Source organism: Myotis lucifugus, unplaced genomic scaffold (genome assembly GCF_000147115.1).
Source record: "Myotis lucifugus unplaced genomic scaffold, Myoluc2.0 scaffold_24, whole genome shotgun sequence".
Lineage (NCBI taxonomy): Eukaryota > Metazoa > Chordata > Mammalia > Chiroptera > Vespertilionidae > Myotis > Myotis lucifugus.
This window is the reverse complement of record NW_005871072.1, coordinates 10,682,559-10,706,647: the sequence shown is the minus strand read 5'-3', so window position 1 is coordinate 10,706,647 and position 24,089 is coordinate 10,682,559. Positions and strand designations below refer to the sequence as shown.

Sequence of the window (24,089 nt, the reverse complement as noted above, 5' to 3'; positions counted from 1 at the left end):
CTGGACAGAACCCCCGCCCGGTCGACACAGTACAGAGATGGCTGGCGAGTCCGCGGCCAAGAGAACTCTCTTACCGAGAAGGGGAAATTTGTCAACTATTTCTGGTTTCAGCGGCTCGAGCCCGGGGACCCGTTCCAGCGGCCCCCAGAGAGAGGAGCGCCGGGCGGGCGAGGACGAGAGGGATGCGGGCCGAGAGCGCATCCCTCAGAGTAGAGCTGCGGTCGGGCGGGCAGCGCGAGCGGGAGCTTGCCCCGAGCCCGGGTCCCTGGCTGCCCGTGGCATCCCGGGCCCAGACAGGCTGACCACAAAGGCGGTGGCGGCCGGGGAGCCCGGGGGAGCCGCAGGGGGGCGGACGGAAGCGGAGACTGGGCGGCCCGGGGTGGGCTGGGGCGGGGCCATTGGGGAGGGGCAGTGGCGCCCGGCGACTTGCAGCGACTTTTGAAGTCCGAACAGTTGTCGGAGCCGCGCGCCGCCACGGGTCGCCCTCCCCGCTGCTCGTGTCCCAGCGGAACCGGGGTAGATTTCTAGAGTCCGGAGAGAGCCACGTCTTCAAGTTCTTGTAGGTTCGAGGTCTTACCGATCTGCGGAGCGCAACAAAGGGAGGGAGGACCCGAGCGCCTCGCAGCCGGAGCCGAGGCTGGGGCGGCGGCCGAGACCGCGAGCGACCCCGGCCCCTCCCCGCGCCCACGCGTCTCTCTCCCCCTCTCGCCCCGGTCCTGGCAGCGATGCAGGAGGTCGAGGCCGGCTGCGCCGTGGCGTTCGCCGAAGCCCAGAGATGGGTGGAGGTGAGTGCCTTTACTCCCGTCCTGGGCGCACGGGTTTGCGGGCGTCGCGAGGCGAGGGCGCTTCAGCCTCTTCCCGGGCGCTTGGCTGCCGGCTGGTTTGCGCGTGCAGTTGGGGGACTTTGGAAGTTCTGCTTCTCCGATTCTTTAACGTCCAGCGAAGCTTAACTCTGCCCTCCCCCGCGACGGTCTCGCCGAGGTGCCCAGAGCTCCTCTGCCAGGGCACGTTCCGGCGCCGACCCACCCGGGTGCCGGGACTGCGCATCCCTGTGGACCAGCCCGCGAAGGCACCGGGCCCCCGGGGTGTCTCCCTGAGGGACGGAGCCGGCCCCGGGGTCCTGCGGTGCTTTTCTGTGGAAGATGTGGAGATGCCCGACGCACGCCTGCACGGGCGCGTGTGTGGTGTGGGAGGGCTGGTGGGGGAGTGTAGCCCTAGGGCGGTGCGTTCTCTGGGCAATCCGGAGCCCTGGGGATGGGGGTGGGGTGGGTGGAGGTCAGGGCTTGTATTTATTCAAAGTCTGCATTGATGAGATGAGATATCCTGGGGTCCCTCACTGAAGGGTTGTTACTTTCCCAGCTGTGCCTCAGAGGCAAGATCTTCCATCCCCTTCTTTCCCATTAAAAAAAGAAGACGGTCTTTTAGAGGCTTCTTCATCAACATCTTAGGGTTAACATGTGTTGAAGGTTAACTCCATCGCTTCTGGCCATTATGCATTCTACTGGATGAAAAAGGTGACTTTTTAAATGATGCTAAAGAAGTCTTCCCAGCAGATGTGAATCAAGGACAATTGCTTGTTAGAAAATCGTTGCCTGCACCTGCCTTGAAGTCATTGAGGAGTTATTGATGTCAGGTGTTAGCTTATTCCTATTTAGTTCAAATTTAATAATGCATATTCAGTTCATTTATATTTAAATATGTCTTAAAGTATTTAAAAATGAAAATTAGGTTTAAAGATTATGCTATGGAAAAATACCATATTCAAGAATTCCAAAGCAAAGGGCTGAAAAATAATTCATTTGTCCTTAAAATAAATATACTTATGTTGAAAAAAAAAAAGAGAATAAACTTTCAACGTTAGACTTTTTACTCTAAATAAAGGAATGTGAAATGTGAGTAGCATTATCCATTAGACAGTAGGGAAGGTCTAAGAAATTAACTTTTGGTGTCTTTTCTGGACTGAAACTTTGAGCATCTGAAGGTGACTTAGAAAGATGTGAAGGGGGGTGTGTATGGGGAGGTTGGGAGAAGAATAAACACGGTATTTTGAATTGAATTGAGAGTGGAAAAATTCCAGCAATGTAGTTAAGAGAAGTAACTTCCCTCATTCATCAACTTTGAAAAGTCAGGGCTACTAAAGGTAATTTCCCATTAGTAGTGTTTGTGTTGTATAATTTTAGAAGAGAAATTAAATGCCCCTTTTTGTATTTGAGTGTTGGGGATGGAGGGAGGGAGAAGGGAAGACATATGGGGACATTTTTTTGGTCACACATGGCTCCCGTGTGGAGTTTGTATCTGCATGTTGTGTATTTGCTTCAGGAAATCTGTGGCTATGCATGATTTCACACATTTTCTTTTTAGTATGCATACTTTTGAAATCTGGAAATTCCTGGTTTATTGTAGCTTGCTCATAATTGTGTAGGATTTCTGTGAGAAATTTATGTTTAAAAAAGTTGGGGAAGTGTTTTGTGATAAAAGATAGAGTGCAGGGTAAATGTGCTCATCTTCCCACTCCCATCCCACCCCATCTAAAAGTGTTTTTCAGCAATGATGTGGCAACTCTAATGTTTTGTTCATCATTAGCAGAGAGCCAAATCTTTTTAAAGGTTTTGGTATATGATTTTAATATAATTAATCAAGCTAAAATAAGTGATTTTTTTCCCTGGTGCCACAGGGAGCAAGGCAGTGTGTTTATTGCAGATATGTGAATAAATGGATTTATATATTTACATACTCTCTGCTCTGCTGTGGGCACTTGAAGTGACAGCAGTGTGTTCACTTTTAGGTTTATTTTCAGTGTCCAGATTTACTTGTCTCCTTAGCTTTGCCTTTACAACCAAAACACATAATTTAAAGTACTGTTTTTGCCAAAAGAAGCCGAACGAATGACTCTCTCATGGCCACAACCTCTTTAACTCTGAGAACCCCTAATTTGAAGATAAAATATTGGTTCCAAAGCCTATTTTATAAAGTATTTTGGAAAGTGAGGAAGATTATAGTGTAAATTTTTCTCTTGCTTGCTAATATTCTTGCTCCATTTTTTCTTTCTGCTATACTTTACATATATTGAAGCATAAGTGGGTCATTCATATGAGTGTGTGTGTGTGTATGTATATATATAGACATATATGCATTATAATAGTACATTATATAATATGTACATTATCTATAATATGATCTACCTTTATTCTTAGCTGCTGCTTTGAATAACCCAAGGTCAGGAAACTCTAATAACCTTGTAAAACTTTGGTGACCAGAGTCCATGTCAGTATGTCCTTGCCATTTCCACTCTCCACCTGTGATTTTTATATAGCTAATGTATTATTGCCACATCAGAGTTAAAGTTTTATTTATTTTATCTTGGGAGGGAAGGCGAAGGAGTGAGGTAAGGGCTAGTGGTTGTTATTCTGCCAATTATTATCATTTTATGACTCTTGTTTTTATTTATTTCAAATTGTACATAGATACTTTACAGTATATTTATACTTAACCTCTGGTTAGTTTAGTTTTCAATTCTAAACAAATGTAGGAATGCTACTCTTTGAGGTAATTCAACATAATGCTGTTGGATATTATCTGGTTGAAAATGCTGTTTGGAATATTAATAATGTAGCAGAGCTGGTTTATGATTAAACACTAGTTTAAAACCAAATATGTAGTGGTTTGAAGGCAAAGGCAGAGGGGAAGCTTGATTTCAGGAAGGTCATGGAGTGGATGATGCAGTGGTAGAAAATGCAGTGCGAACCCTCTAATTTTAGTCCTTCTCTGCAGCACCTTTTAATTTTCTGTGCCTAATAGCTTCCTCTGTCTCTCTGTTTTGAGGCATTAACATGCCTTGTAGTAATCAGTCAAAATACCAGTGAGATTGGACACTGGGTATATGGCTCATTGCATTGGTTGGTCGCCTGTTTCCGGTGTGTGAGTTAACGTACCTGTCTAGGTTGAGGTTTAAATACAGTAATATTTACGGCTAGAGCAGAAGAGGCTAACTTACTTCACCACCTCCCTGCTCACCTGCTCTTCCTGTTATCTCTGGGTTTGATTCTTTAGTATCACTGTCACCCTGCAGAAGGACTGAAGGGATGCCAACAGAGCTCATTGCCATGCCTGGCAACCGAATATGAATCCTTCCCTAGTGCTTCCGGCTGGTCTGTTTCTCCACCAGCCCCCATTTTTATCCTCCAGGGATGTTCTAGTCACCATCTATGTTTAACTTTGGTGCTGAGTCATGAAAGAATTGCACTGTGCAGGTACCCCATTGATAGAGGCAAAATCCTTCCGAGTGGTTTTCCTCTTTCCTGTAAACTGCATCCCTTCTCCTAGTGTCTGGTCTGAAAGGGTTTGCCTGGTGCACATGAATCCTTGTGCATGCCAGTGTTGTCTGTAGACGCAGCTCTCATGGTTTTGTACTGTTGCTTTCCAGATGTATGGTGAGTGACAAACATTCATTGGAAAATGTTACTGAATTCATAGAACTTTTTTGGGTAATTACAATAGAATTTCAACTAACAGAAATTAAAATGGAAAATCCTATGATGGTAAATATTTGTTAAGCATTTTAAATTTTAGAAAGCAATTCTTGCCCTAGCCAGTTTGACTCAGTGGCTAGAGCATTGGCCCGTGGACTGAAGGGTCCCAGGTTTGATCGTGGCCAAGGGCACGTACCTCAGTTGCAGGCTCAATCCCCATGTGGGAGGCAATCAATCCATGTGTCTTTCTCACATTGGTGTTTCTCTCTCTCTCTCTCTCTCTCTCTCTCTCTCTCTCTCTCTTTCTCTCTGTTTCTCCCCCTCCATTCTCTCAATAAAATCAATGGAAAAATATCCTCGGGAGAGAATAAACCAAAGAAAACCAAAAAACAAACAAAAAAACCCCCAACCAATTCTTATACTAGCTGTTGCTGTCAAAATTATGTTTTCAGAATAAAAACCTGATTTTGTTATCCTTGTTTTTTGGGGAGTCATGAGAAGATTTTTAAAGTCAGCAATCTATATATATGAAACCCTCTGAGGTTTGACTTTCTATTCAGTGTTTCTCTGTCTCTGGATCTATTTTTGTTCATCAGTTTATGTTCATTATATTCCACAAATGAGTGAGATCATGTGATATTGATCTTTCTCTGACTGCCTTATTTCACTTAGCATATTGCTCTCCAGGTCCATTCATGCTGTTGCAAATGATAAAAGTTTCTTCTTTTTATAGCAGTGTAGTATTCTATTGTATAGTTGTACCATGGTTTTCTAATCCACTTATCTGCTGATAGGCACCTAGGCTGTTTCCAAATCTTAGCTATTGTACCAGTAAATTGTGCTGCTATGAACATAGAGGTGAATATGTTCTTTCTGATTGGTGTTTCTGATTTCTTGACATATATTCTTAAAAGTGGGATTACTGGGTCGAATGGGAGTTCCATTTTTAACATTTTGAGGAAATTCCATACTGTTTTCCACAGTGGCTACACTAGTTTGCATTCCCACCAGCAGTGCACAAGAGTTCCTTTTTCTCCGCATCCTGGCCAGCCCTTGTCGTTTGTTGATTTGTTGATGATAGCCATTCTGACAGGTGTGAGATGGTACCTCATTGTTTTGATTTGCATCTCTCGGATGATTAGTGACTTAGAGCATGTTTTCATATGTCTCTTGGCTTTCTGTATGTCCTTTTTCAAAAAGTGTCTACGTCCTTTGCCCATTTTTTGATTGGATTGTTTATCTTCCTTTTGTTAAGTTGTATGAGTTCCCTGTAAATTTTGGAGATTGAACCCTTCTCTGAGATAACATTGGCAAATATGTTCTCCCATGCAGTGGCCTTTCTTGTTGTTTATTGATGGTTTTCCTTTTTTAAAAAAAAATCCAATAAATCAATATGTTTTTATTGGTTTGTAGTGAGAGAGGGTGTGAGAGGATGAGAGAGAGAGAGAGAGAGAGAGAGAGAGAACGAACATTGATCAGTTCCTTCCCATACGAGCCCCAACCAGGGACTGAACCTGCAACCCAGGTATGTGCCCTGACTGGGAATCAAACCCACAACCTTTTGGGGTACAGGACAGTACTCCAACCAACTGAGCTACCCAGCCCAGGGCCCTGTACTAATTTATCTTTTAACTGGAAGTTTGTATCTTTTGACTACTTTCAGTCAATTTAGGGTGACCACATATATATTTGAAAGGTGCTAAGAGAGTAGATCCTAAAAGTTTGCATCACAAGGAAAAAAATGTTTTTTGTGTGTAACTACATGAGGAGATGGGTGTTGACTGAACTTACTATGGTATTCATTTCTCTATATGCTGGTATGTATGCTGGTATGTAAGTCAAGTCATTATACTGAACTCCTTAGACCAATGAGCTCGGCGTGTCAGCATTTTGAAAAACCCTAACTTAACTCTGGTGCCGTGTCACATATAGAAATTTTTTGATATTTAAAACCATAGTAACACAAAGACTTATATTTTTGATATTTATTTTGTATATTTAAATGCCATTTAACAAAGAAAAATCAACCAAAAAAATGAGTTCGCCTGTCACCTCTGACACGCGTGTCATAGGTTCGCCATCACTGCCTTAGACTTAGAGCTGTATGTCAATTATCTCAATAACTAAAAAACAAAAAAAAGTAGGGAGGAAGCACAGTTTTGGAATCAAATCATTGTGCAAGTCCTGGCTCTGCTGTTTCTCCTGTGGGCCTCAGTTTTCTTCTTTGAGCCTCCCCGGTGGTCGTGCCGTGAAAGGAGATGCTGAGTGTAACGCAGTTCGTGCTCCCCAGGCCTTGCGTGGGTTCCTCACGCCCAGGATGCCCTTTTCCCCCCCTCCAGCCTGCTGTGACCCCACTGCTCCTGATTCCTTGTTTACCTAATACCCATTACTCGCTCTCATTCTTCCAAACTTGGGTTGAAATCAACCTTTATGTGAGGCCTTTTCTGAACCACCACACCTTCACCCCACCCATTGTTCCTCTTCTTTGTTGCTTGTGTAAATCTGTCTTTTTGCACACTGCGGCTAATTCTATCCATCTCTCCATTCTAGATTACAAACTCACTGAGGGCAGGAACAGTATCTTAGCTTTCGCTGGAGGCTTTGGCATGGTGTCTGATAAAAAGACTGCAGCTTTAACAAAATTTAAAAATGGGGCTTTAAGGACAGTTGGTATAATGAAAGTTTGCCCAGTGTGTAGTGAAGGCATTTAGGAGGCAGCCTGAGTCGGCCTGGTGAGTCAGGCAGGCTCACAGAAGAGGTAGCATTTGAGATGAGGCTGGAGTGGGGCTAACACATTTGCCCACTGGGCTAGGACATCGTGGCTTTATAACTAGTTGCGAGATATTGAAGTTGCATTCAGCACAACTTTTAGCAATTGCTCAGGGTACTTTATTTTTACTTAGATAATGTTTCCATGCAGTGGAATGCATATATTTTAAGTGTGCTTTTGCAGGAGTTTTGTCAAATATATATACTCATGTACCCAGCACCCCAATCAGAACATAAAACATTTTGGCCCTGGCCAGGCAGCTCAGTTGGTTAGAGCACCGTCCTGATACACTAAGGTTGCAGGTTCGATCCTTGATCAGGGCACATAAGAGACCAATCAGTGAATGCATTAACAAGTGGAAAAATAGATCCATGTTTTCTCTGTCTCCCTTTCTCTCTTTCAAATCAATAAAAAAATTTCTTATCCCTCAAGAAATTTCCTTCCAGAAGGAGTCAGTCTCTACCTCTCATACAGACAACTACTCTCCTGATTTCTATCGTCATAGCTTTCTTAGGATAGTTTTTTTTAAAAAAATTTATTTATTTATTTATTTTTGGTTAATCCTCCTCCGAGGATATTTTTCCATTGATTTTTAGAGAGAGTGAAAGGGAGAGGGAGAGACAGAGAGAAACACTGATGTGACAGTGATACATCTATTGGTTGCCTCCTGCACATACCCCGACCAGGGCCGGAAACCTGCAACCTAGGTACATGCCCTTGACTGGAATCGAACCCAGGACCCTTCAGTCCACAGGCTGACACTTTATCCACTGAGCCAAACTGGCTAGGGTATCTCATTGTAGTTTTGAACAGCCATACAATGTCTTGATATCAGTTTGTTCCTTTTTTACTTTAGCAGCATTTTTACTATCACTTAAACACCTCTTTGGTTGGCAAACACAGAAGAAAGGATCCTAGGACAGGAAGGGTGGTGGAAGAGGGAGTTCAAAAAATCCTCTTGGGAAGGAACTGATTCACACAAATAGGAACCAGGGTAGGGATGCCTTTAAAATAGTCTGACTCCAGGAAGTATAAACAGATAAGTCAAGGTATTTCCTGAGGAACCGGGAGGATTCCAGTACAGTGTCAGTCATTCTGGATCCTCCCAGTGTGCTGGTGCGCTGAGAGCTGAAAGTGGACCTGTTATAAAGGACGGTGTCTTTAATGAAACAGTGTCCCTGAACCCATTAGAGAGGTGGGCTAACTGGGCCAAAGGGAATTAATGATTTTCTGGTTCTTGATGCATATCACCAAGTTATCCCCTGAAAGCTCTGTGCTAATTTGCAATCATGACCAGGGAGTGAGGATCACAACTTCTCCATATTCTGGCCAGAATTGAAAATTGTCATTTGCATTTTCCCTTTAAATAAACAGATGAAAGATAATGTTCTACTTTTTCTCAGATCACTAATGATATTAGGCATTTATCTAACAGATGACTTATTGGGTTTCCCCCAGTGAGGAAGGATGAAGGTGTGCTCTGTCCCCTCTAAAGGAGATCACAAAAGGCTCAGAGTCTGTCCTGGTGTCCAAGTCTTGTCCAAGGTCATGGATATGGGAGGGCCATTAAGGAAGTGTCCCTGGGTGGTCTTGCTTTTCGTTTGGGTTGTTTGGAGATGGACCTTTGGAATTCTCAACAAAATGATGAGATGAAGAATGGAACAGTTGACCGTTTTGAGGGAGCAGAGCACCTTGATGTTTCTTCATCCATTTGTAAGGCCTAGACATTCTTAAAGCTTCTCCCAGGCTGAGAGGAATCGTGCCCTGATGTGTGGCAGGGCGTGTGCTGACTTACTCAGCCCAGCTGGTTCCTGTCCTTCCATGCAGTGCTTGAGCGCTGTCTCCCTCTGCATGCCAGGGTGCCTTGGCCCCTAAGGAACTGCTTTGGGACTAACTGGTTCCTTTGACCTCCCCCTTCCTTTCTAAACTCCTTCTCAGCGTAACAGCATTTGAGTTCTAGAAAAGCACTTGTTTCGAGAATGTTAAGAAATACACAACTTCAACCAATTTGCCCGACTCTTCTAATTTGGAGAAACTAGACTTTGGAGGGTGAACTGCTTCATCTGTTACCATCTGCAGATGGAGCCGTTTGCGTTGTTCCCCTGTCCTACAGAAAGTTCTTGTTGAAGGAATGAACGTTTTGTGTCCAGTCAAAAAGCTTGGCTTACTTAACTGATGTTTGCAGATCGTCTTAAGCCTGTTAAGTGTCTGTCACAAATGTATTTGAGTCCAAGGAACAATAAATTATGCGTACCTGTGCTTACTCTTTAGTTTCTGAAGGTAATTATTGGGTGTGTTTCTTTAAAAGCACCTTGGATGTACCCAAAGCTCTTAATCAGGGTAAGAGCTGTCACATGTGCACAACTTGGAGAAAAGAGATTTAATGCTCTCAATCTGCCCCTCTGCTCTAAGAAGATGGACATTAGCAAATTCTATAAATGAATCTGAACACAGGCCCATAAGCAGCCTTCCCAGATTGTAATTTCTTCCCCGATGGGGTGCTTGAAGACTGGTTCTAATTTCTGGGTACAGTATGCTCAGTTTGGTGCTTGAGTGAATTTACTAGTAGATGATGTTGGACAGCACCAGGCATTATGCCTTTAAATACAGTGGCATTTTCTTAAGGAGAGCAGTTAGAAAAATGTGTGCGTTCAGAGGGCAGAACTGGTCATCACTGATTGGTTACAGTGCGACTTTTTATTTGGCTCAAGTATTTTCAAGACCCTTCTGCTGATAAAGAGCTGCCCTACACCAGCATGGGCTGACTTGAATAGTGAGATACCTACTAGTGAAGGTTTTACAAGAGAAGGTGAGTAACTGACAATTGGAGCAACTGGTGGTGTTTTTATTTCCCCCGCCATGTGCAGGATAGGTGGTGGCCAGTGTATTATACATGCATACCCTTATAACCAAGGGCCATTATTACCTCAGGGCATTTTTTTTCAGATGAGGCAAAAGCAGGGTGAGAGGTAAAATAAGTTGTTCAAGGAACACTAGGACTAGTAAGTGTTAGTTGGGGATTTGAACCCAGACAGTTTGACTCCATAGCCTCACTTCTTAATCCCTACATTCTTAACTGCCTGGGCGAGTGACACTGATCAGTAATCCTGGTAAACGATTTCTAAGTCAGGAAGAGAATGGGCTCCTGGTCTTCATTCCACCGAAAGTGGTAAGACCAGCTATTTTCCATTTTTGACTAGTCCTGCACACAACAGGTTCTGTCTTGTGATGTTAGTGCCTGGAGTGCGCATGATGAGCAATTACAGTATTATATAAGCTACAGAGCTGCTGATAGACACTCTGAGCAATTGCAAGCTTTAGATGTATGTGTTATGTGTCTAAGTCAGTGGTTGGCAAATTGCGGCTCACGAGCCACATGCGGCTCTTTGGCCCCTTGAGTGTGGCTCTTCCACAAAATACCACGTGCGGGCACACACGTATAGTGTGATTGAAACTTCGTGGCCCATGCGCAGAAGGCAGAAATTGGTATTTTGTGGAAGAGCCACACTCAAGGGGCCAAAGAGCCGCATGTGGCTTGTGAGCCTCAGTTTGCCAACCACTGGTCTAAGTGAATGTATTAGTGCTCAGTAAACCATTTAAAGTGTTATAAAAGAGAAGTGTTTTTATATGGTGCCACTGAGTTATATTTTGAGCTGGAGTAGGAGATAAATTTTATGTAACTAGTTTCTTCTATATTATTACCATTTGTAAAAGTACTAGAGGCCCGGTGCATGAAAATTCATGCACTGGAGGGGGGTCCTTCAGCTCAGCCTGCCCCCTCTCACAGTCTGGGAGCCCTCAGGGGCGGGAGGCGACCTGGTGATCAGGGGAAGGTGACGCCCCATCACACCTCTGCTGCTGCCACTGCCGGCAGTGCAAGCCTCAGCCGGCCCTGGTTACCTGAGCCTCAGGCGGCCCTGGGTGGCTGTGGGGCTGAAGAGACTGGGGGAATCTAGAGGCAGGCGCTCGGCAAGGCCCTGGCAGGGCTGAGGGGACTGGGTGCCGCCATCTTTGAGGGCGGGGCAGTCAATTAGAATATTCCCCCCTTATTGGCTGTGGGCGCTTCCATCTTTGAGGTGGGGCAGCAATTAGCATATTTCCTCCTTATTGGCTGTGGGTGCCACCATCTTTGAAGGCGGGACAGTCAATTAGCATATTCCCTCCTTATTGGCTGTGGGCATTGCCATCTTTGCAATGGCATGAGGGCCAATTAGCATATTCCCTCTTTATTCGATAGGATCTTTCTTCTTTTATATGATCTAGTAGTCCATGGCTTAGCACAAGTACTACAGACTTTTATTGCACAGTGTTTTCAAAATATGTCATGTTTTTTTTTTTTTGTTTTTTAAAAAAAAATATATTTTATTGATTTTTTTTACAGAGAGGAAGGGAGAGAGATAGAGAGTTAGAAACATCAATGAGAGAAACATCGATCAGCTGCCTCCTGTACAACTCCCACTGGGGATGTGCCCGCAACCAGGTACATGCCCTTGACTGGAATCGAACCCGGGACCCTTCAGTCCGCAGGTTGATGCTCTATCCACTGAGCCAAACCGGTTTCGGCTATATGGCATGTTTTGATGAGGATACTTTCTAGTTAGTGTTTTAGTCATGTAAGTACTGAAGTAAAGACCATAATCAAAGATTTTGCCTTCTTGACTGGATTGATATGTGACCTAGATGTCTGAGCTGGGAAGAAAATAACTGAATTATTTTTTCACACCACCAATTTATAATATCCAAAGGAAGGGCAGTCATTGCCTATCTCATTATAAACTTTGATTCTGGAATTCTTTCTCATTAGACTTTAGAGCCTTTCATTCTATCCGGGGAAGGAAAAAATAAACATTTAACCTTTACTTCTTGAGTGGTGTGCAATCAGTTTGGAACTTTTGTCCAAACAAATATTGTCAGTCTATCAACAGCATCAGACACAGTTGACACCTCCCTCCTGGAAACATGTCCTTCAGTTGTCCTCTGGATTTTTCTTTTTACCTGTGATATGACTGTCTTGCTGGCTGTGCTTCATTCAACAAGAGAAGTTGGTTTTGATTTATTAGGGTTTCTACTTCAAGTTCAGTTCTAGATTGTTTAAAGCATGTTGTTTTAACAAAGGGAGTTTAAACCATGAGAAATGGGCGTTGTTCGTCCAATTGTAAAGATTCCCAAGGTAAACAAGTATCAAAAGACTAGACGTCCAGTGCACGAAATTCGTGCACTCGTGGGGGCAGTCCCTCAGCCCAGCCTGTGCCCTCTTGTAGTTTGGGAGCCCTTGGGGGATGTCCGACTGATGACTTAAGCCCGCTCCCTGCTCAACCGCTCAACCCTGCGGGGAGCGGGCCTAAGCTGTCAGTTGGACAACCTTAGTGCTGCCGCGGAGGCAGGAGAGGCTCCCGCCACCGCTGATGCACTCGCCAGCCGTGAACCTGGCTTCTGGCTGAGCGGTGCTCCCCCTGTGGGAGCACACTGACCACCAGGGGGCAGCTCCTGCGTTGAGAGTCTGCCCCCTGCTGGTCAGTGTGTGTCATAGAGACCAGTCATTCCACTGTTGGGCTGAAACCAGCTCTCTGACATCGCCCGAAGGGTCCTGGATTGCGAGAGGGCACAGGCCAAGCCGAGGAACCCCATCAGGGAGGCCAGGGAGGGATGCAGGAGGTTGGCCAGCCGGGGAGGGACCACAGAAGGGCTCCAGGGCGTGTCTGGTCCTTCTCGCTCAGTCCCGATTGGCCAGACTCCAGCAGTAAGCTAACCTACCAATCGGAGCATCTGCCCCCTGGTGGTCAGTGCACGTCATAGCGAGTGGTTGAGCGGCCTTAGCATATCATTGGCATATTATGCTTTGATTGGTTGAACGGATGACCAGATGACCTCGCACTTAGCATATTAGGCTTTTATTATATAGGATAATAAACATCTCAGAAAATTTGAAGATGAGTCTTCTTAGCTGAGTATTCTGCACTAGGGACAATACACTGTCATGAAACTTTGAGGATTAGTCATAAAAGTATCTTACAACTCACTGATGAATGAGCTCTAGCTTGAGCATGGATTATACATAGTGCTAATTGGAGATAGAGAAGCAAGAAATAGCTTTACCTTGTTTAGAAATAGAAGAAAATAAGTTAAAATTTGAGAACAGGAACATTCCTTCCCTCTGCCCCAACTCGAACATCAGAGGCCTACCTCATGCTTCCAAAGTGCTGCTGTTTATTCCATTTTGTCAGGAATAGTGCTGAAATGGCACATGCAACTGAGGAGAGGAGGCTGCCAAAGGGCTTTGTTCAGAAACGAGGGAAAAGAGAAGATAAAACTTGTCTGTTCTGATTAAAACTAATTTTCACTTAACTTTTTTTTAAAAAAGTTACTCCTCTTAGCTGTCATATGAGTTAAGTGATATTGTTCTTTTTATAAATGTATGTATTTTATATAGATGAGAAAAGAGTGGCTTAGAGAAGTTTTCTTTCCCAACTCCACACAGCTGATACTGATAGACCAGTATTTGAAGTTGGATTTTTCTAACACAAAAACTCAAGCTCTCAACCACTTCGTTTAGTTTCCTCTGTTTCCCTCCGTTTATGGTTGTACCTGCTGTTTTGGCACATGCACTGTGTTGTGCTGTTAGCTATGCTACGTGTTGCCTCTGTCTCTTTTCACGTCCCCCCTCCCCCCACTTTTCTTATTTCACAATTAGGGCTTAGTTAAGAAGCATAGGAAAGTGCTTAGACCAGTGATGGCGAACCTATGACACGCATGTCAGAGGTGACACGCGAACTCATTTTTTTGGTTGATTTTTCTTTGTTAACTGGAATTTAAATATATAAAATAAATATCAAAAATATAAATCTTTGTTTTACTATGGTTGCAAATATCAAAAAATTTCTATATGTGACACGGCACCAGAGTTAAGTTAGGGTTTTTCAAAATGCTGACACGCCGAGCTCAAAAAGTTTGCCATCACTGGCTTAGACTTTATATAAGGCACCGTATAAATTCACACGAAGATGTGAATTCATTGGAACCTGGGTTCTCGAACTTAATTAGTTCCAGAAGGCTGTCCCAGAAGCAATTTGTTTGAAAAATTAAGTGATTTTTCCCCATTAGAAAGAAAGTAAATTTGATTAATCCGTTTGAGACCCACAAATGACTTCCTGTTTTAACCTTTCTATTTACCATACATGTCTAATGTACTGTTTAATCTATAGATAAATACTTATATTCTTAAATTTATCAAACCACCTCCTACTAGCATTAAACTAATCACTTTCAGCACTCATTCCTGGGGTGTCTTTCAGGTCAGCATGTGGCATTTTTCCTTGTTCAGATATTACTGCCTCTGAAATGCTGTCACTGGCTAACTGCTTTTCCTTTATACACATCAACAACAGTTTTTCTACCTCTTCAGTTACCTGTGAATACCCTTAGCAACATTAGCATTCTTTTTTGAAAAATATTTTTTTATTGATTTCAGAGAGGAAGAGAGGGAGAGAGAGGTAGAAACATCAATGATGAGAGAATCATTGATCAGCTGCCTCCTGCACGCCCCCTACTGGGGATTGAGCCTGCAACCCAGGCATGTACTTTGACCGGGAATGGAACCGTGACCTCCTGGTTCATAGGTCGACACTCAACCACTGAGTCACACTGGTAGGGCACATTAGCACTCTTGATGGCCTTGTTGTTTTAAATTTGTGTTAATCTTCCATTTTGCCAGCAACAAAAGCATTCTTTCCTTTGTTGACTGAGAGAAGCTTTTTGTCATGCCGAGGTATTAGCATGAAATGGTTGTCAGGTCGAAGACCCAAGTTTGATTTGACACCCAAGACATTTTTCCCATGAACAAATTGGTCAAGAACCAAATTGTTCTAGATGGGAGACGTTCGAGAACCGAGGTTTGACTGTAACTTCCTACTGTTGGGAAGTTATGAGCTTATCAGCAGTGCGTGTGTGGCAAGGAAGGGGACCCTCAGGACACTGGCTACGGTGGTTCTTTCTGAGGCTTGTCCTGACAGGAGGGAGACTGTCCCAGGGCTGCGTGGAATGAAAGTGGGCATGTTGGACAGCGGATCTGCAGGAAGTTTGAGGATGGGAAAACCATTTGGAAGCTACTAGAGACGATCCTTTTTGAGCTGGACCAGAAAGACAATGGGTGGAAAGTAATGTGGAGGGCAATTCAGTTGGGTAGTGGTAGTACTAGCACGAGCAAGGGTCCAATACGCTTTCCTGTTGCAGGACAATGAAGCTAGAAGTCTACTTAGTGTGGAAGGTGTTTATTTGAAGGTAATGGGAATTACAAGACCAAATTGTAGATAAAGACTTTTGATTGTTTTCTGTAATGGCCATAGCAGGTGATGTTGGAACCCATGGGACAGAATGAGTCGGTGGAGGGAAAAGGCATATCACATAGAGAGAGGAACAAGGACTTAGCCTCGGGCTGTCTTCTATTAAGGGAGCAGGAAGAGGAAAGGGAGGTTATGGTCTAAAAGCTAGGCAGATACCCAGGAATGTGTTAGGGATCCTAAAGGAACCCTTGGTTCATGAAAGATAGCGAGGAAGAGGATTGTCAACAGTGTTCAGGACTAGAAGAATTGATAAAGGGGGAAGAAACTAGGAACAAGGCCATTGAACTTGGAAAGATACCAGTCTCTCACTTGTTCACAGTGCAGTTTTGGAGTGTTAGTTTGAAAGCCAAACCAAGGTTCAGAAAATTCGTCTGGAAAGCCTTAGTATAGGGGCAGGGGCCCCATGAGAGAACAGGTAAGAAGAGTTACCAAGAAATCAATAGTCTCTTCATTTGGGTTAACAAAACCATTCCCTACCCCAGCCTACATTATTAGGTATATTAGAAGTACAAAGCCATCATATTCAAGGGAAGAATACTTTAGGACAAGAGGTCTGAAAGAATCATTGGTCTGCTATATAAAGTACTAAAGTTGAAGCACTCTGCTATATTTTAGAAATCTGTGACCTTGACATGCTAAAGATCATCTGGAAGTCACTTTAATCTTTTGGATTTATTTCCTCTTTTCTAAACAGGGAAAATGTTTCTTCTGTCCCCAGGGTTTTTACCTGATAATAATTTGGTAAAGAGATTTTTTTTTAATGTTTAGCATACATATATCTTAGCTTGATTTAATGACTCTATGAAGCTTCCAGTCCTATTAATCTGGAAACAGATGCTAATAAGAAAGGAAATAAAACATTTCTAACTTTTAAATATAAGTACACATAGTTGCCATGAAAGTGTACATTTTTGGCATGTTGTGTCTTTGTGTCTCTTCTGTGTTCTAGCATGGTGTAGTGGCAGGAGTGGCAGGGTTGGGGTCATGGTACACAGGCACAGTTTTTACATGGCAGATCCCAGAGTAAAATGTGTGACCATGGACAAGGCATGTAGCATCCCAGGCCTAAATTCTTACAACTATGCAGTGAAGATTGCAAAGTGGTGATAAGTTGTAGAAAAGAATCTGGGATGTATGTAGGTACTCAGCAAATAGTAAGTGCCATCATTATTCTGATTCTTATTAGTCTACTCAAATCTGTATATAATAAAAAAATGCACTATTAAGTGGTGAGTTTTTTTGTCTTTCCTAGAATGGCAGATTTTTAAGGTCCGGTGTATATGTGTGTGTGTGAATCCCTCAGTGCACTTAGATAACTTACTGTTTATCCTAACCTCTAATTTGTGATTGTGGGTTTTTGTTAAGTTCTTTCTATATTGTTCTTAAACTGTAATAAAAATCTTTTAATCTGTGAGAAACTGAGGTTGGAATGAACAAATACTTTAAGAGTAATGGGTTCTATTTCTTGATGGCACTTCTGTCATCTTCTCTCTAGGGATCCTCATGGTCATTTTAGCACTTTTTTGTTATTGATTCTTTTCTGTCAATGGACTTATAATGTAAATCTAAGGTTAGCTGACTTACCTGAGATCTTTTAAATTGAAGGAAAAGAATTCCATATTTATCACACTGTTGAAAACATTGTCATATGTTCTTGTACTCACTCCTCTCTTCTGTTTAGCTAGTATCTGTTTGAAGTTTCACATTAGAGAATAGGGGATGTGTAGATCAATGTGTTATGTTTCTTCTTTTCATTACATAAATAAGTAGATAAATAAATTATCTCAAATATTTTTGTTCATTATGCATCTTTTCTGTCCAGTAAGTTACTTTTCATGTTTTGTGTGTCTTTGAGTCATCCTTTTAATTTAGCTCTTCTGGTGTATTCAATTTGGAAGAGGCAATTGTAAGATCTTTCCAAGAACATTTTTATGATGTCATACTAAAAATTAGCCTAATGAGCTATTTTAGAAAAGAGAAGCTTTTATGGTTTCCATGAAAAAAAAAATGCATTTAAAAAAAAATTTGTTCAAAGGATGGTTTATACAACTGGCTGTTTTTAAGCCAATTTGCAAACATTTTTAGACTTGGAAAACGCTTGTAAGTCCTTAAAGGTATAACTTGCCAAATTGCTGATACTTTTGAAATGTGGCCTTAGTTCTGGTAAAAGAATGTGGTTGACAGCTACACTGCAATTTACAGTAATCCTTTTTTGTGTAAGGAAATGAATCTACTTTGCTTAATAAATTCCAGATGAGTTTCTGGCTCCTTGATTATTACCAAGTCATTTAAAATTCAGGTTTCAATCATTCATTTTAGTTAACAGCAACCCTCTCTGTGCTTGTAATGACCAATGTGACATTAAAATCCTTTGCAAAACCAAAACACTTTGGGGGAGAATTGCATTTTGGGTGTGTCATTTTGGGGTACAAACTTATGATGTGGCATTCTCAGCATTTGGTGTAATGTGGGACTCAAAAGTACCAGTCATTTCTGGACTAGCTGTGGCTGGTCCAGGCTGGAAGGAGATCATTTCGAAGTCCTGCCAGTGCTGTAAAAGAGAACTTTCTTGTAGGTGCACCTATATATTTCTACTTTTCATTGGTCACCCTTATCTACAAGGGGATCTAGAAAGTGTTTTTAGCTGGACACATCACTGCTTCCAGCAATATTGGGGTTTTGTGACAAAGGAGGAAGATGATGACAATGTTGACAATGAAGTTTCTGCAATTATTTTCCAATTGTTCCTTTCTCATAGCATTTTGCTTTGTTATGATTGCAATCTAGTGTCTTAGCTCTCTGAGGATAGTATATTATTATTAATTTTTTGTTCCATGAATTGTCTCCATTTCTTTTGAGGTTTTTTTTTTGTTTTGTTCTTTCTCTTTTGGCTTTGGTCTTTTGAAAGTTTCCTTTAAATTTCTGATGATCCTTGTCCTATTGGTCTCTAGATTTTCTGTCAATCTCTTTATATCCAGCCATCTTCCTTATGACCCCTCTTCTACCTGAAGGACCTGGTGGCTCTAGACCAGTGATGGCGAACCTATGACGTGTGTCAGAGGTGCCACGCGAACTCATTTTTTTGGTTGATTTTTCTTTGTTAAATGGCATTTAAATATATAAAATAAATATCAAAAATATAAATCTTTGTTTTACTATGGTTGCAAATATCAAAAAATTTCTATATGTGACACGGCACCAGAGTTCAGTTAGGGTTTTTCAAAATGCTGACACGCCGAGCTCAAAAGGTTCGCCATCACTGCTCTAGACTCTGAGTCTTTTCTACCGGAACATCTGCTTTGCCTCTAAAGTATCCCTTTGCATGTTCTGAAGTTGAAATTTCCTTTCTTTTCCCAAAAGTTTTGGTTAAGTTTTCTTCTATTGTCTCTTTTCTGATTCCCTTTGTTCTTGTGGATAAAGGCCTTAAATTTTTATGCTGTCATTTTGGTGGGGTTTTGGGAGGCAATGAAGAGAGATGTGTAACCAGTTCATTGTGTTTAACCAGAAATACTATATGATAAAATCCTAATATGCAAATCGACCGAACTGCGGAATGACTGGTCGCTATGATGTGCACTGACCACCAGGGGGCAGATGCTCAATGCAGGAGCTGCCCCCTGGTGGTCAGTGCGCTCCACAGGGGGAGCGCTGCTCAGCCAGAAGCCGGGCTCACGGCTGGTGAGTGCAGCGGCAGTGCGGGAGCCTCTCCCGCCTCTGCTGCAGGTGGGTGGTAAGGAGCGAGGGGCCTGGAATGCGAGAGGGATGCCTGACTGCTGGCAGGCGGACATCCCCCGAGGGGCCCCAGACTGCAAGAGGGTGCGGCTGGGCTGAGGGACACCCCGCCCCCCCCAGTGCACGAATCTATGCACCGGGCCTCTAGTCTAATATATGTGTGTATATTTTAGTTGTGCAACATAAAATAAAAGAGTAGAAAAAATGTGGATTGAGTGAGAGTCACAATTATTGTCCAGTGTAATTTCACAGCCCACCCCAATGTATTCCCTAGCTTTTCCTAGATCTGATCATACTCCCTTCCTGTGCCACCTGCCACGGGGGCACCCCTGAGGTCTGCATCATCTTGGCTGTTTAGCCAATTAGCCTCTCCATTGGATTTGACCATTAGGATGTGTCAGATGGAGATAAGGAAGAAAAATAGAAGGATCAGAGGTTTCTTCCTCATTCCCTCCCACTGCCTCTCAAGAACCTTCACAACTAAAACTCCATCTGCCTGTCCTCAACGGCCAGATTTCTTTTCTGGTTTTCAGCAATAGTATTTCTTTCTCTGACCTTCTCAGCCACTCAGGAAGATGCCTTCCCACTCTTGCTACCGTCTGTGTCTTGACATCCCTTGTTTGTTCCCTTCCTTCTTGATATGCATTCGTAAGAGCTTTCCTTCTTTAGTCTCTTCATTTAAATCCTGTGAAGTGTGATCGGTTTCCTGCTAGAATCCTGATTTATAGTCCAAATTTCTTTTCTCGGGGAAGGGCAGAGGATAGTGTATTGATGAAAATGAGGAGGGTGCATTTTTTATATGGAAAAGAAACTAGATTCAGTGTTGTCTTATGATTTCAATATTCGCCATGGAGAGATCCACTATGGCTGCAGAGAAAGAAAGGTACACAATGAATTTTAATAATTTGTGGTCACAATGCATTAAGTGATTAGTGCAACCTGACCTAAGTTTATGTTTATGTAAATATGGCTAATACTAGACGCCCGGTGCACAAAAATGTGTGCACTTGGGGGGGGGGGTCCCCTCAGCCTGGCCTGCGCCCATTTGCAGTCCAGGACCCCTTGGGGGATGTCCACCTGTCGACTTAGGCCCACTCCCCGGGGGATCAGGCCTAAGCTTGCAGTCAGACATCCTTCTATCAGTCAGGGAGCTCTTGGGGAATGTCCGACTAAAGGCTTAGGCCCCCAAGGGAGCTGTGATGAGGAAGCTGGGGTAACAGAGGAGCCACGCTGTCCTGCCCCGCCACCCTGGGTCGGGTCGCACACGACACGCCTGGGCGGGCCGGCCGATTGCTGCTGCCCCGCCCGGCTGCCCTGGGTTGGGTCGTACATGGGACGCCCAGGCGGGCCGGCGGATCGCTGCTGCCCCTCCCGGCCGCCCCGGGTTGGGTTGCACACGGGACGCCCGCCGCCCCGGGGCGCAGATAGCAGGCCCGGATGGCAGCAGGGCAGGCGGGATGGCGCCGTCCCACCCCACCGCCCCGGGTGGCAAATAGCAGGCCCGGATGGTGGCGGGGCAGGCGGGATGGCGCTGACCCTCCCTGCCCGCAGTATGCAAATTAGCCGTCATCTTTGTTGGCGGTTAATTTGCATATCACGCTGATTAGCCAATGGGAGGCGTAGCAAAGGTATGGTCAATTACCATGTTTGTCTATTATTAGATAGGATTCCTAATGTCAAGTTGTGAATTATCTATTGATTAACAGAATTTCAGGTCTAAATTCACTAGGATAACACAAACTATTTATTGGGCTCTGTCAGAGACTTGGAGAATACCCCCTTAACCACAAAATACCAGAGGCCATGGCAGACTGCTTCCAGTTGGGCTGATGGCTTTCCTTCTCTTACTCAGCATTTCCTTCCTCCAGAAGCTACATGTCTAAGCCAATGAGTCTCAGTTCTCTTTCAATAAGAATTAATAGTACCAATATTACACGCAAAGCATGGAATTTGTTCAATTTTTTCCCCCCGAGAAATTTCAATTGAGCCTTTGTCAAAGCTACTTACTAGTATGCCTGACAAAATCTTTAATAATTATTTTAAACTGGTAGAGGAACTATGGAAAACAGTATGGTGGTTTGTCAAAAAATTAAGAATAGAGTTACCATATGACCCAGCAATTCCTCTTCTGGGTATCTACCTGAAAAACTTGAAAACATTTATTCGCAAAGACGTATGCACCCCTATGTTCATTGCAGCATTATTCGCAGTGGCCAGGACATGGAGACAACCAAAGTGTCCTTCAGTAGAGGATTGGATAAAGAAGAGGTGGTACATATATATGATATAGGAAATAGGAAAAGATGGAATACTGCCATTTGTGACAACATGGGTAGACCTTGAGAATATAATGCTGAGCGAAGTTAGTCTGTCAGAAAAAGCTAAGAACCATGTGATTTCACTCATCTGTGTGATATAAAATGGAAACTCATAGACACAGACTGCAGTAGGGTACAGGGTAGTTAAGGGAAAAGGGGGCTAATTATATGGTGACGGAAGACGATGTAACTGTGGGTGATGGCCACACAACGCAGTATACCGATCATGCATCGTAGAAATGTACACTTGAAACCTATGTGATTTTATTAACCAATGTCACCCCAATACATTTAATAAAAATAACATATTTTCCAAATCAAAATCTGATCATTTAGTAACCCTGCTTAATATTCTTTAATCACCTCTCATTGTTAATGAGATGAGAATAAAAATCTTTAACAAGGTTTAAAGAAAGGGCTATGGAGGACCCTTGTCTACACACCTATTGGGCCTTATTTATACCACTTTCCTGTAGTGTGCTCATAGGTGACCACAACATTCTTTTTTCAATTCCTTAAATGTGCTAGGCTTCTTTCTGGCTCAAAACTTTTGCTGAATTTTGTTTCTTTTCCCCTGAAAGTCCCCTTCTCCCAGCCCAACTACAACTTCACCTTGTATTCATTTTCCAAAATTCAGTATAAATGCCAATCTTTCATGGAAACCTTCACTGACTACCCAAATTATAATCCTATTAACTGTTCTAATAATGGATCCTGTGATTTATTGTTACTATTTAGGAGGTAATTGGAAATACGAGTCTATAGTTCTGGGAAGAAATCCAGGTTTTGAATACAAATCTGGAGTCATTAGTATTAATTTAAAGCCAGGAGGCTAAATAAAAAATAATAATAACTTTAATCCCTAAGCAATCATGAGCTTCTGTGAGTTGGATATCATTTTTACTTTTAAAAAAATTATACCTGCCTTCCAATACTATTTGAAATCATTAGGGTACAAGTGATAATAGATTTGTTTTTCTCTAATGAAGGGGACAGACTTCAGAGGGACAAAGTCTGCAATCTAAAACTTCTGTAGCCAGACAAGCAATCATTCACCTATCAGGTAATAGGAAGATATTTTCAGATCTCAAAGATTCCAATGGTTTTTTTTTATCCAAAGTGGGATCTAAGGAGAATATAAGAAATACATATAATTAACCATATCACAGAGGTTATGAGATAGAAGATTGAAGGGAAGAAGAAACAATAATACACCAAGAGTAATGAAACTGAGATATGTAATACTAAATAAGGACTCTTTAACAAAAAAACTTTTATTGATTTTAGAGAGAGAGAAAAGGCGGGGAGGGGAGAGAGAGAAACACATCTAAGTGAGAGAGAAACATTGATCAGCTGCCTCCTGCACACCCCCCTATTGGGGAGCAAGCCAGCAATCTATGCATGTGCCCTGAATGGAACTGGTGACCTTTTGGTACATGGGTTGACAATCAGCTGAGCCACACCATTCAGGGCTAAATAAGGACTCTTAAGGTCAAAATCCTGCAAGGAAAATTCTCAATCTAGACCTAAAGTTGGGTTGGAGAAGAGAGAGAGAGAGAGGGATAAGTGTATTCTATGTTGGTTAATTCATTTGCTTTTACCGCAATGGTATATACTCAGGAATGGGATTGCTGGATCATAGGCTATGCACACATTTATTTTAACCATTAAATACTTGCCAGATTGCCCTCCAGGAGATACCCACAGCTACACACTATCTAGCACTGGATAAGTTTCTTTCTTCTTACCTCTTGTCCTTATTGTTAAGGGTTAAATTGTATCTCCTAGAAAAGATATGCTGAAGTTTTTTAAAAAATATATTTTTTATTGATTTCAGAGAGAGATAGAAACATCAGTGAGATAGAAACATCAGTGATGAGAGAGAATCATTGAACGGCTGCCTCCTGCAGGCCTCACACGGGGTGTGTTGCCTTCAGTAACTGTGCCGGGTGACTCTCTGTGTCCTGCCCCTTCCCGCCTCTCAGGGTCTTCACTACTTTTGCTTTCTTCAGGTCCCTCTGCTCCCCAGTGGTGGAGGGGCACCTTGGTCTTAGGAGGCTGTAGAGTAGGCATGTGCTGCGCCATGAGTAGAAGGCATTTTTGCTCTTAAATATCTCTTGGTCTCTACCCTTAGAAACCGATCCTCTGGAGTTTTTTGAGATTTTATTTCTGAGTAGTAGAGATGCCTTATCCCTTGTCAGAAGTTTCAGGTATGAGGTAGGGTTGGATAAAAGGTACTTTGTTAATGGCATTTAAGAATGTTAGTAGGGAGTATGGAGTCCCCCTGAGTGATGTTAACGCAAGGCCACAGACATTTTTGCAAACTTATATTTTCGCATTTAGTTTTCTCACTGTTCATGTTAAATCGCTTATTCTAAGAAGTGTTGGTTATTCTCTCCAGCAATATTTTTTCCTTCTACATATTATTTCAATATTTTAATTTTACCTGTAGTGTATATAT

The 24,089-nt window shown here is 42.8% G+C and overlaps 1 protein-coding gene across 1 annotated transcript in view; it reads left to right on the top strand.

The window, feature by feature from the left end:
- Window positions 1–426: 426 nt before the first annotated feature.
- The window catches only part of LMO7 (LIM domain 7), a 211,480-nt gene continuing 187,817 nt past the window's right edge, over window positions 427–24,089 (top strand). Inside the window, 1 exon segment of the mRNA XM_014453518.2 lies at window positions 427–785. Coding sequence (XP_014309004.1) covers window positions 726–785 — 60 coding nt within the window. The 5' untranslated portion in view covers window positions 427–725.